The sequence below is a fragment of the Staurois parvus genome, unplaced genomic scaffold (assembly GCF_062004578.1).
Source record: "Staurois parvus isolate SC_StPar_1 unplaced genomic scaffold, SC_StPar_1.0 ptg002598l, whole genome shotgun sequence".
In the NCBI taxonomy this organism is placed as follows: Eukaryota; Metazoa; Chordata; class Amphibia; order Anura; family Ranidae; genus Staurois; species Staurois parvus.
Window position 1 is genome coordinate 83,514 of NW_028320394.1, and position 14,379 is coordinate 97,892.

Below are 14,379 nucleotides of genomic sequence, written 5' to 3' on the forward strand. Positions count from 1 at the left end.
ATAGACCCCAACCCCTGACTGTGACCCCAACATCTGACCCAACACCTCACCCCAACCTCTGACCATGACATCTGACTGTGACCCCCGCACCTGATCTCAACACCTTGCCATGACATCTGACCCCAACCCCTGACCTTGACACCTGATCTGACTGTGACCCCAATATCTGATGGGGTTATCGGGGGGTCAGGTCATGTGATGGGGAATTTGCTATAACTGGGGCAGACAGAATCTGGAGGAACTGGAAATACCAACCAATCCGCTTCTTCAGTTAGGCTTTGAAGATGAAAGGAAGGAGCTGATTGGTTGCCATGCACAGAGACTCCCCCAATGTATCTTCTAATGCACTTACAATGGCGTCCAGCTGGGTCCCGCCTCCTCCCGGGATTGGCTCCTTCTCTAGACGTCCCGCCAAGTGGCGCGCCCCGTACAGCGAGTCGGTCTCTGACCATTCTCCGAACGCCTCCTCGCCATCCAGGAAGAAGAGCTGCAGAGTCAGCGCCGCCCCCTACAGACCAGAGAGAGGTCAGTGCAGGGCACACCACCGGAGCCACCGCTCAGCTCTGTTCAGTCGGTTCTGTGACCTCTGCCGGGCGGGAACACCATGCAGCTCTGACATCCAGTGTCACCTCATCGCCCAATCAGAAGGCTGGAAATCTCCACCCCTCATCAGGCTGTGCAATGCGGCCGGGATGGGGAGTCACAAGACTGGCTGAACAGAACCAGAACCCTTCACCATTTGAGGATCTATACTGGGGGATCAGTGAAAGAGCTCCTCTGGTTGGAGGACGACATGTAGGAGGAGGAGCTGGAGGCGGGTCTGTATATTGGAATTGGTGAACCGGCTCCTGTGATTGGAGGAGGACAAGTAGGAGGAGGAGCTGGTCTACATTGTGGGATCAGTGAGCTGGCTCCTGTGATTGGAGGAGGATATGTAGGAGGAGGAGCTGGGGGCGGATCTATATTGTGAGATCAGTGAGCCGGTTCCTGTGATTGGAGGAGGACATATAGGAGGAGGAGCTGGGGGAGGGTCTATATTGTGGGATCGGTGAGCCGGCTCCTGTGATTGGAGGAGGATATGTAGGAGGAGGAGCTGGATCTATATTGTGGGTATCGGTGAGCTGGCTCCTGTGATTGAAGGGGGGCATATAGGAGGAGGAGCTGGGGGAGGGTCTATATTGTGGGACCGGTGAGCCGGCTCCTGTGATTGGAGGAGGACATATAGGAGGAGGAGCTGGGGGAGGGTCTATATTGTGGGATCGGTGAGCCGGCTCCTGTGATTGGAGGAGGATTTGAAGGAGGAGCTGGGGGCAGGTCTACATTGTCGGATCGGTGAGCAGGCTCCTGTGATTGGAGGACATATAGGAGGAGCTGGGGGAGGGTCTATATGTGGGTATTGGTGAGCTGGCTCCCGTGATTGGAGGAGGACATGTAGGAGGAGGAGCTGGAGGCTGGTCTATATTGTGGGATCAGTGAGCTGGCTCCTATGATTGGAGGACATGTAGGAGGAGGAGCTGGTGGAGGGTTTGTATTTTGGATTCAGTGAGCCGGCTCCTGTGATTGAAGGAGGACAAGTAGGAGGAGGAGCTGGAGGCGGGTCTGTATTTTGGAATCGGTGAGCCGGCTCCTGTGATTGGAGGAGGACATGTAGGAAGAGAAGCTGGGGCCGGATCTAAATTATGGGAGCGGTGAGACGGCTCCTGTGATTGGAGGAGAACATGTAGGAGGAGCTGGGGGAGGGTCTATATTGTGGGATCGATGAGCCGGCTCCTGTGATTGGAGGAGTACATGTAGGAGGAGGAGCTGGGGGAGGGTCTATATTGTGGGATCAGTGAGCCGGCTCCTGTGATTGGAGGAGGATTTGAAGGAGGAGCTGGGGGCAGGTCTACATTGTCGGATCGGTGAGCAGGCTCCTGTGATTGGAGGACATATAGGAGGAGCTGGGGGAGGGTCTATATGTGGGTATTGGTGAGCTGGCTCCCGTGATTGGAGGAGGACATGTAGGAGGAGGAGCTGGAGGCTGGTCTATATTGTGGGATCAGTGAGCTGGCTCCTATGATTGGAGGACATGTAGGAGGAGGAGCTGGGGGCGGGTTTGTATTTTGGATTCAGTGAGCCGGCTCCTGTGATTGAAGGAGGACAAGTAGGAGGAGGAGCTGGAGGCGGGTCTGTATTTTGGAATCGGTGAGCCGGCTCCTGTGATTGGAGGAGGACATGTAGGAAGAGGAGCTGGGGCCGGATCTAAATTATGGGAGCGGTGAGACGGCTCCTGTGATTGGAGGAGAACATGTAGGAGGAGCTGGGGGAGGGTCTATATTGTGGGATCGATGAGCCGGCTCCTGTGATTGGAGGAGTACATGTAGGAGGAGGAGCTGGGGGATGGGACTACATTGTGGGATCGGTGAGCCGGCTCCTGTGATTGGAAGAGGACATGTAGGAGGAGGAGCTGGAGGCGGGTCTGTATTTTGGAATCAGTGAGCCGGCTCCTGTGATTGGAGGAGGACATGTAGGAGGAGGAGCTGGGGGACGGGACTACATTGTGGGATCAGTGAGCCGGCTCCTGTGATTGGAGGACATGTAGGAGGAGCTGGGGGCGGGTCTATATTGTGAGATCAGTGAGCCGGCTCCTGTGATTGGAGGAGGACATATAGGCAGAGGAGCTGGGGGCGGGTCTATATTGTGGGTATCGGTGAGCCGGCTCCTGTGATTGGAGGACATGTAGAAGGAGGAGCTGGGGGAGGTCTGTATTTTGGAATCGGTAAAACGGCTCCTGTGATTGGAGGACATATAGGAGGAGGAGCTGGGGGCAGGTCTATATTGTGGGATCGATGAGCCGCCTCCTGTGATTGGAGGACATGTAGGAGGAGGAGCTGGGGGCGGGTTTATATTGTGGAATCGGTGAGTCGGCTCCTGTGATTGGAGGAAAACATGTAAGAGGAGCTGGGGACGGGTCTATAATGTGGGATCAGTGAGTCGGCTTCTGTGATTGGAGATGTAGGAGGAGGAGCTGGGGGCGAGTCTATACTGGGGAATCGGTGAACCGCCTCCTGTGATTGGTGGAGAAGTAGGAGGAGCTGAGGGCGGGTTAATACTGGGGAAACGGTGAACCGACTCCTGTGATTGGAGAAGTAGGAGGAGGAGTTGGGGGTGGTCTGCATTGTGGGATCGGTGAGCCGCCTCCTGTGATTGGAGGAGATGTAGGAGGAGGAGCTGGGGGCGGGTCTATACTGGGGGGGACTTACTCCTCTCTTCTGATCCTTCAGCCGGTGGTCCAGGACGGTGACGGCCTCCAGGATCAGAGCGCAGGGCACCGCCGAGTCTGTGGCCCCAACAAAGGGCCGCCCCCTCTGGTCCGGGAGAAACCACTTGGAGTCCAGATGACAAGCACAGACCAGGCGATGCGGGGCCAATGGATCCAATGTGGCTACAACATTTCCGAAGGGGAGCGCCCCCCGCGGGGTCACCGCATCAAACTCGTCCACATCCACCGTCCATCCCGCCGACAACGAGCGCAAGTGACCCGAGATGAGCTGGGAGGAGCAAGAGAGAGCGTCAGGGACCCCGAGAAGAACCGCCCACTGACACACCCACACCTAGGACCACTCCCTGCTATGAGGACCCCTGTACTTGGAGGGATGGGGACCTCTGTACAGGGAGGGATGGGGACCCCTGTAAAGGGAGGGATGGGGACCCCTGTATTGGGAGGGAAGGGGGACCCCTGTACTGGGTGTGACGGGGACCCCTGTACTGGGAGGGATGGGGGACCCCTGTACTGGGTGTGACGGAGACCCCTGTACTGGGAGGGATGGGGACCCCTGTACAGGGAGGGATGGGGACCCCTGTACTGGAAGGGAAGGGGGACCCCTGTACTGGAAGGGAAGGGGGACCCCTGTACTGGGAGGGATGGGGGACCCCTGTACTGGGAGGGATGGGGGACCCCTGTACTGGGTGTGATGGGGACCTCTGTACTGAGAAGGATAGGGACCCCTGTACTGGGTGTTACAGAGACCCCTGTACTGGGAGGGATGGGGGACCCCTGTACTGGGTGTGACGGGGACCCCTGTACTGGGTGTGACGGGGACCTCTGTACTGGAAGGGAAGGGGGACCCCTGTACTGGAAGGGAAGGGGGACCCCTGTACTGGGTGTGACGGAGACCCCTGTACTGGGAGGGATGGGGACCCCTGTACAGGGAGGGATGGGGACCCCTGTACTGGAAGGGAAGGGGGACCCCTGTACTGGGTGTGACGGGGACCCCTGTACTGGGTGTGACGGGGACCCCTGTACTGGGAGGGATGGGGGACCCCTGTACTGGGAGGGATGGGGGACCCCTATACTGGGAGGGATGGGGGACCCCTGTACTGGAAGGGAAGGGGGACCCCTGTACTGGAAGGGAAGGGGGACCCCTGTACTGGGAGGGATGGGGGACCCCTGTACTGGGTGTGACGGGGACCCCTGTACTGGGTGTGATGGGGACCTCTGTACTGAGAAGGATAGGGACCCCTGTACTGGGTGTTACAGAGACCCCTGTACTGGGAGGGATGGGGGACCCCTGTACTGGGAGGGATGGGGGACCCCTGTACTGGGTGTGACGGGGACCCCTGTACTGGGTGTGATGGGGACCTCTGTACTGAGAAGGATAGGGACCCCTGTACTGGGTGTGACGGAGACCCCTGTACTGGGTGTGACGGGGACCCCTGTACTGGGAGGGATGGGAACCTCTGTACTGGGAGGGATGGGGGACCCCTGTACTTGGGGGGATGGGGGACCCCTGTACTGGGTGTGATGGGGACCTCTGTACTGAGAAGGATGGGGACCCCTGTACTGGGTGTGACGGAGACCCCTGTACTGGGTGTGACGGGGACCCCTGTACTGGGAGGGATGGGGACACCTGTACTGGGATTAATGGGGTTCCCTGTACTGGAGGGGTGTGCAGTTTGTGATTGGCTGGCTCTGTGGGCGGGACTCACCTCTCTCACCCGCCGGTTCCCGGGACTCCCCGGACTTCTCTCTATCAGCATGGGGCGGATGAAGAACGACCACAGACGGGCCACATCGATCTCCGACACCAACCGACGGATGTGATTGGAGGAGAGGGGCCGGGGCTGAATCTGGAACTGAGGAGAGAGCCAATCAGAACTCACACTGCCAGCCCCACCCACCACTGACATCATGCAGCCAAAAGCCACACACCAGATATGCCCCTCCCACACCCCCTATGCCAGGTCTATGCCCCTCCCACACCCCCTTTAAACCAGGTCTATGCCCCTCCCACATCCCTTTAAACCAGGTCTATGCCCCTCCCACACCCCCTATGCCAGGTCTATGCCCTCCCACACCCCCTTTATACCAGGTCTATGCCCCTCCCACACCCCCTATACCAGGTCTATTCCCCTCCCACACCCCTTTATACCAGCTCTGCCCCTCCCACACCCCCTATACCAAGTCTATGCCCCTCCCACACCCCCTATATCAGGTCTATGCCCCTCCCACACCCCCTTTATACCAGGTCTATGCCCCTCACACACCTCCTATACCAGGTCTATTCCCCTCCCACACCCCTTTATACCAGCTCTGCCCCTCCCACACCCCCTATACCAAGTCTATGCCCCTCCCACACCCCCTATATCAGGTCTATGCCCCTCCCACAACCCCTATGCCAGGTCTATGCCCCTCCCACAACCCCTATGCCAGGTCTATGCCCCTCCCAAACCCCTATACCAGGTCTATGCCCCTCCCAAACCCCTTTTACCATGTCTATACCCCTCCCACACCCCTTTATACCAGGTCTATGCCCCTCCCACACCCCCTTATACCAGGTCTATGCCCCTCCCACACCCCCTATACCAAGTGTATGCCCCTCCCACACTCCCTATATCATGTTTATGCCCCTCCCACACCCGCTATGCCAGGTCTATGCCCCTCCCAAACCCCTATATACCATGTCTATGCCCCTCCCACACCCCTTTATACCAGGTCTATGCCCCTCCCACACCCCTTTATACCAGGTCTATGCCCCTCCCACACCCCTTTATACCAGGTCTATGCCCCTCCCACACCCCTTTATACCATGTCTATGCCCCTCCCACACCCCCTTATACCAGGTCTATGCCCCTCCCACACACCCCTTATACCAGGTCTAGGCTCCTCCCACACCCCCTATACCAGGTCTATGTGTAACAGACATGTAAGATTTGAGTGGAAATATGGAATCAGCCATGACAGGCGAGTAGATGAGATGAGGCCACGCCCTCTCATTACAAAGGTGTGTTCAGGAACAGTCTGGTCATTAAGGATGTATATGGGGCCCCTGGGCAGGAGGGTAAGGATGTATATTGGGCCCCTGGGCAGTAGGGAAATGAGTAGAAGGTACAGACAATGGTCATCCATGGATCTGGGATACAGATGTGTATGTACAGTGGGGATGGAAAGTTTGGGCACCCCAGCTACAAATGTGTATTAATGTGCATAAAGAAGCCAAGGAAAGATGGAAAAATCTCCAAAAGGCATCAAATTACAGATTAGACATTCTTATAATATGTCAACAAAAGTTAGATTTTATTTCCATCATTTACACTTTCAAAATAACAGAAAACAAAAAAATGTCGTCTGCAAGTTTGGGCCCCCTGCAGAATTTATAGCATGCACTGCCCCCTTTGCCAAGCTGAGACCTGCCAGTGTCATGGATTGTTCTCAATCATCGTCTGGGAAGACCAGGTGATGTCAATCTCAAAGGTATTAAATGCCCCGACTCATCTGACCTTGCCCCAACAATCAGCACCATGGGTTCTTCTAAGCAGTTGTCTAGAAAACTGAAACTGAAAATAGTTGACACTCACAAAGCTGGAGAAGGCTATAAGAAGATAGCAAAGCGTTTTCAGATGTCAATATCCTCTGTTCGGAATGTAATTAAGAAATGGCAGTCATCAGGAACAGTGGAAGTTAAAGCAACATCTGGAAGACCAAGAAAAATATCAGACAGAACAGCTCGCAGGATTGTGAGAAAAACAATTGAAAACCCACGTTTGACGGCACGATCCCTCCAGAAAGATCTGGCAGACACTGGAGTTGTGGTCACTATTCCACTATAAAGAGATACTTGTACAAATATGGGCTTCATGGAAGAGTCATCAGAAGAAAACCTCTTCTACGTCCTCACCACAAAAATCATCGTTTGAACTTTGCAAATGAACATATAGACAAGCCGGATGCATTTTGGAAACAAGTTCTGTGGACCGATGAGGTTAAAATGGAACTTTTTGGCTGGAATGAGCAAAGGTACGTTTGGAGAAGAAGGGGCACAGAATTGAATGAAAAGAACCTCTGTCCAACTGTGAAGCATGGGGTTGGATCAATCATGCTTTGGGGTTGTGTTGCAGCCAGTGGCACAGGGAACATCTCACGAGTAGAAGGAAAAATGGATTCAATAAAATCTCAGCAAATTTTGGATGGTAACTTGATGCCATCTGTGAAAAAGCTGAAGTTAAAGAGAGGATGGCTTCTACAAATGGATAATGATCCTAAACACACCTGGAAATCCACGGGGGATTACATCAAGAGGCGTAAACTGAAGGTTTTGCCATGGCCTTCACAATCTCCTGACCTCAACATCATTGAAAATCTATGGATAGACCTTAAAAGAGCCGTGCTGACAGACAGCCCAGAAATCTCAAAGAACTGGAAGACTTTTGTAAGGAAGAATGGGCAAAGATACCTCAAACAAGAACTGAAAGACTCTTGGCTGGCTACAAAAAGCGTTTACAAGCCGTGATACTTGCCAAAGGGGGCAGTACAAGATATTAACTCTGCAGGGGGCCCAAACTTTTGCAGACGCCATTTTTTTGTTTTCTGTTATTTTGAAAGTGTAAATGATGGAAATAAAATCTAACTTTTGTTGGCATATTATAAGAATGTCTAATCTGTAATTTGATGCCTTTTGGAGATTTTTCCATCTTTCCTCGGCTTCTTTATGCACATTAATACACATTTGTAGCTGGGGGGCCCAAACTTTCCATCCCCACTGTATACACAATGACTCCATAGGCCTTACAGACCCAATCATCATTTAGCATCAATTAGTCACAAGCCCCGCCTCCTGGAGGTGACACCTTTTGTGTGGCAATCAGGTTATCACTTTCTGGGAGAACAGGTTTGGAGCCAATGAGAGGAGACAGACGGTCTGCCTGATGTGGGAGCTCTATAGGGATCATTCACATCAAAGGAGTTCCCTCCCTCATAACAGCTGAATGTGAGTTGCAGAGACATGAACATACTCCCTTCTTGTAGGGCGCTCTGTGCGCTGCATCTGCATATGAAAATCATATTTGTGGCTTGGGGAGGAGCCAGGGAAATGCATGGAATGATTAGATGACGCGGGGGGGCGACAGTCGGATGGTGTTTGGTACTATTGCGATCGGGCTGACGCGCTGGTGTCAGAAATCCAATCCCCGACTTGGTGTTCAGGTCAGTCTCGGCCCAATTGAACTTGGGCAGGTCCATACACAGTACCTCTTGTGGGCGGGTCAGGACCACCTCCCCCAGAGTCAATTGGCTGAAGACTAATGTCCCGCCCATGTCCAAATCCCAATAAATTGAACGCACGGACATTTGGATATTTGTGATCCGTACGGAGCTGGTCGATGGACCAATGGATGGCTGAGTTTCTGGCTTGCTCCAGCCGCAGGGTGACGTGTTATTCTGTCTTTTATTCCCTTTTATAGTAATCAGTCATTTGTGTGTCTTCTTATATCTTTGTATTTCTGTATCTTTTTATACTTTGTACATATTTTATGCCCCGCCCACTTTGGGAAATTAAATCCTAAAATTAATTAGTGACTTCTGTGTATTTAAGCTCGGGGTCATATCTTCAGAGAGACGAGATTGGAGGGATCGGATTGGAGAGACTAGATTGGAGAGACGAGATCGGAGAGATCAGATTGGAGAGACTGGATCGGGGAGATCGGATCGGAGAGATCGGATCGGGGAGATTGGATCGGGGAGATTGGATCGGAGAGATTGGATCGGGGAGACTGGATCGGGGAGACTGGATCGGGGAGACTGGATCGGGGAGACTGGATCGAGGAGATTGGATCGGGGAGATTGGATCGGATTGTATTTTAGGGCCTTTAAACGCTCGGTCAGCTCATTGCCAATCTGTATGCAACTGCACTGTGTGTGGGCAGATTGCAAAGGTAACAGATCAGCCAGACGGAGATCTGTGTGTGTGGGGTGTCCCAGCAGACCGTTCTGCAGATAAACTGTTGGGTGGAGTCAGGCTACCTTTGTCATGTGTCTGGTGCAGGGGGGTGTGGGGAAGGGGTGTGTCTGGTGCAGGGGGGTGTGGGGAAGGGGTGTGTCTGGTGCAGGGGGGTGTGGGGGAGGGGTGTGTCTGGTGCAGGGGGGTGTGGGGAAGGGGTGTGTCTGGTGCAGGGGGGTGTGGGGGAGGGGTGTGTCTGGTGCAGGGGGGTGTGGGGGAGGGGTGTGTCTGGTGCAGGGGGGTGTGGGGGAGGGGTGTGTCTGGTGCAGGGGGGTGTGGGGAAGGGGTGTGTCTGGTGCAGGGGGGTGTGGACAGTGGAAGGGTGATAACTCCGGGGTTCTGGATTGTGGAATAGCTGGAGGGACCCTAGAAGGGCGGGTAATTACTAAACTGGTCCTCGACTCTAATCCGGGCACCAGATTGTATGTAAGATGGTATCTGCAGTGTGTGGTCAGCCGGCTGGATTGGAGTGGAGTCTCCCCCCGGTGGTGGGCGGAGGTAGTGCGGCTGTGGAAGGATATCACGGCTGATCTTATATACGGTGTTAGATATTTAAGTGTAAATCCCCTTTATTCCCCCTCTTTATTCTGTCGCTGTGGGCGTGGCGTGTGGGGGACACGTGACAGATTGGTGGCAGCGGTGGGATCCGCTTAGTACATTAGTGGCTTAGTCATGTACCCAGTGTACTGAAGGTCGGACGCTCCGTAGAAGTGACACCTACAGATCACTCCGTGCGTCATTTATGTACAAATATAACAAGTTCCAGAAATACAAAGATATAAGAAGACACACAAATGACTGATTACTATAAAAGGGAATAAAAGACAGAATAACACGTCACCCTGCGGCTGGAGCAAGCCAGAAACTCAGCCATCCATTGGTCCATCGACCAGCTCCGTACGGATCACCCTGTCCAAATGTCCGTGTACCCAATTTATTGGGATTAGGACATGGGCGGGACATTAGTCTTCGGCCAATTGCTTCTGGAGGAGGTGGTCCTGACCTGCCCACAAGAGGTACTGTGTATGGACCTGCCCAAGTTCAATTGGGCCGAGACTGGCCTGAACACCAAGTCGGGGATTGGATTTCTGACACCAGCGCGTCAGCCCGATCACAACAGTACCAAACACCATCCGACTGTCGCCCCCCCGCGTCATCTAACCATTCCATGCATTTCCCTGGCTCCTCCCCAATCCACAAATATGATTGTTATATGCAGATGCAGCGCACAGAGCGCCCTACAAGAAGGGAGTATGTTCATCTCTCTGCAACTCACATTCAGCTGTTATGAGGGAGGGAACTCCTTTGATGTGAATGATCCCTATAGAGCTTCCACATCAGGCAGACCGTCTGTCTCCTCTCATTGGCTCCAAACCTGTTCTCCCAGAAAGTGATAACCTGATTGCCACACAAAGGTGTCACCTCCAGGAGGCGGGGCTTGTGACTAATTGATGCTAAATGATGATTGGGTCTGTAAGGCCTATGGAGTCATTGTGTATAATACACCTCTGACCCCAGATCCATGGAGGACCATTGTTTGCACCTTCTATTCATCTCCCTACTGCCCAGGGGCCCCATATACATCCTTACCCTACTGCCCAGGGGCCCAATATACATCCTTACCCTACTGCCCAGGGGCCCCATATACATCCTTACCCTACTGCCCAGGGGCCCCATATACATCCTTACCCTCCTGCCCAGGGGCCCAATATACATCCTTACCCTACTGCCCAGGGGCCCCATATACATCCTTACCCTCCTGCCCAGGGGCCCAATATACATCCTTACCCTACTGCCCAGGGGCCCAATATACATCCTTACCCTCCTGCCCAGGGGCCCCATATACATCCTTACCCTCCTGCCCAGGGGCCCCATATACATCCTTACCCTACTGCCCAGGGGCCCAATATACATCCTTACCCTCCTGCCCAGGGGCCCCATATACATCCTTACCCTACTGCCCAGGGGCCCAATATACATCCTTACCCTCCTGCCCAGGGGCCCCATATACATCCTTACCCTACTGCCCAGGGGCCCAATATACATCCTTACCCTACTGCCCAGGGGCCCCATATACATCCTTACCCTACTGCCCAGGGGCCCCATATACATCCTTACCCTACTGCCCAGGGGCCCCATATACATCCTTACCCTCCTGCCCAGGGGCCCCCTATACATCCTTAATGACCAGACTGTTCCTGCACACACCTTTGTAATGAGAGGGCGTGGCCTCATCTCATCTACTCACCTGTCATGGCTGATTCCATATTGCCACTCAAATCTTACATGTCCGTTACACTATGCCCCTCCCACACCCCCTATATCAGGTCTATGCCCCTCCCACACCCCCTACGTCAGGTCTATGCCCCTCCCACACCCCCTACATCAGGTCTATGCCCCTCCCACACCCCCTACATCAGGTCTATGCCCCTCCCACACCCCCTATACCAGGTCTATACCCCTCCCATACCCCCTTATACCAGGTTTATGCCCCTCCCACACCCCTATACCAGGTATATGACCCTCCCAAACCCCCTTATACAAGGTCTAAGCCCCTCCCACACACCCTTATACCAGGTCTAAGCCTCTCGCACACCCCTATACAATGTGCAAGCCCCTCCCATACCTGTTATATGAGTAAGCCCCTCCCACACTTCCTATACGTGTGAGCTCCTCCCACACACCCCTATACAAAGTATGAAAGCCCCTCCCACACCCCCTGCACAATGTGTAAGCCCCTTCTACACCTCCGGGACAATCTGTAAGCCACTCCCACACCCCTATACAATGTGTAAGCCACTCCCACACACCCTATACAATGTGTAAGCTCCTCCCACAGCCCCTGTACGATGTGTATGCTCCTCCTACACCCCCTACACAATGTGTAAGCTCCTCCCACAACCACTATACAATGTGTAAGCTCCTCTCACACCCCTTATACAATGTGTAAGCTCCTCCCACACCACTATATCATGTGCAAGCTCCTCCCACAACCCTATACAATGTATAATCTTCTCCCACACCCCTAATCAATGTCTAAGCCCCTCCCACACACCCTATACAATGTGTAAACCCCTCCCACACACCCTATACAATGTGTAAGCCCCTCCCACAACCCCTATACAATGTGTAAACCCCTCCCACACACCTATACAACGTGTAAGCCCCTCCCACAACCCCTATACAATGTGAAAGCCCCTCCCACACCTTTATACAATGTGAAAGCTCCTCCCACACCTCATGTACAACGTTTAAGCCCCTCCCACACCCATACACAATGTGTAAGCTCCTCCCACAACCACTATACAATGTGTAAGCTCCTCCCACACCCCTATATCACGTGCAAGCTCCTCCCACACCCCTAATCAATGTATAAGCCCCTCCCACACTCCCTATACAATGTGTAAGCTCCTCCCACACTCCCTATACAATGTGTAAGCTCCTCCCACACTCCCTATACAATGTGTAAGCCCCTCCCACACCCCTATATCATGTGTAAGCCCCTCCCACAACCCCTATACAATGTGTAAACTCCTCTCACACCTCAGGAAAAATGTGTAAGCCCCTCCCACATCCCCCTATACAATGTGTAAGCCCCTCCCACATCCCCCTATACAATGTGTAAGCCCCTCCCACATCCCCTATACAATGTGTAAGCCCCTCCCACATCCCCTATACAATGTATAAGCCTGTCCCACCTCTCTAGATATGTGTAAGCTCCTCCCACCTCTCTAGATAATGTGTAAGCTCCTCCCACACACCCCTGTACAACGTGAAAACCCCTCCCACACCCTCTAAACAATGTGTAAGCTCCTCCTACCCCTCTATACAATGTGTAAGCTCCTCCCACCCCTCTATTTCTCCTCCTACACACCCCTGACACCACATTAGGCCCCTCCCACACACCATGTGATCCGAATAACCCGGCACGCCCCTCCCCGGGCTCACCTGTCTGGCTCTCGGCTCCTCCTCCCTGACTCCGCCCCCTGTTGGGTTCTCCCAGAACAATATGACAGCTCCGATCAGCACTCCTGCCCCCAGCACCAGCAGTCCCGGGATTCGGGTGTTCGGCGCTCCGGCGGGTGTTCGGGTGTTGCGAGCAGCTCGGCGTGGAGACATCGGGGAAAAGAAGCATGACTGAACAGGGCGACCAATCACAGCCGAGGAGGCGGGGACTCTGCTCCGCCCCCCACCGACCACTAATAATCATTCACCCAATAGAAGCGCGAAGAAGGTAAACAGAGGTAGAGAGCGCCGTCCAATCAGAGCTCAGGGGCGGAGCCGGTCGGTGACAGCTCAGCGTATACTTCCCGCTCTCTGATTGGTTGTCAGGCCGCCGCTGGTTGCTGTGAGGCCGCCGTCGCCATGTTGGAGAAGGGAAACGGTTACCACGTGTTACCATCCCGCCGACCAATCAGAGACGAGTCCCCGCCACACACCGTCCAATCCGATCGTACAAAAGGAAGCAGAGTGGGCGGAGCTCTCTGAGATATGTCTGCCCCCATTTCTCTATGACACCCTCTGAGGGGCAAGTCAGGATTGCTGCAAATTGTGGCCATGATGAACCACCAAGGTGGACCAGTGCAGGCCAAGGTGGACCAGTGCAGGCCAAGGTGAGCCACCACAATGGACCAGTACAGGCCAAGACGGACCACCGAGATGGACCAGTACAGGCCGAGATGGACCAGTACAGGCCGAGACGGACCACCGAGATGGACCAGTACAGGCCGAGACGGACCACCGAGATGGGCCAGTACAGGCCGAGACGGACCACTGAGATGGGCCAGTACAGGCCGAGATGGGCCAGTACAGGCCGAGATGGGCCAGTACAGGCCGAGACGGACCGCCGAGATGGACCACCGAGATGGACCAGTACAGGCCGAGATGGACCACCGAGATGGACCAGTACAGGCCGAGATGGACCACCGAGATGGACCAGTACAGGCCGAGATGGACCACCGAGATGGACCAGTACAGGCCGAGATGGACCACCGAGATGGACCAGTACAGGCCGAGATGGACCACCGAGATGGACCAGTACAGGCCGAGATGGACCACCGAGATGGACCAGTACAGGCCGAGATGGACCACCGAGATGGACCAGTACAGGCCGAGATGGACCACC

General features: G+C 54.3%; 1 protein-coding gene across 1 annotated transcript in view; it reads right to left on the reverse strand.

Moving 5' to 3' along the window:
* QPCTL (glutaminyl-peptide cyclotransferase like) overlaps positions 1-13,415 on the reverse strand; it is a 76,258-nt gene extending 62,843 nt beyond the window's left edge. The window contains exons 1-4 of the mRNA XM_089666198.1: positions 13,203-13,415; positions 4,969-5,115; positions 3,243-3,530; positions 353-508 (exon numbers count right to left, since the gene is read on the reverse strand). Of these exons, the coding sequence (XP_089522324.1) occupies positions 353-508; positions 3,243-3,530; positions 4,969-5,115; positions 13,203-13,373 (762 nt within the window). The 5' untranslated portion in view covers positions 13,374-13,415. The remainder of the gene's footprint in view (positions 1-352; positions 509-3,242; positions 3,531-4,968; positions 5,116-13,202) is intronic.
* Positions 13,416-14,379: the final 964 nt, after the last annotated feature.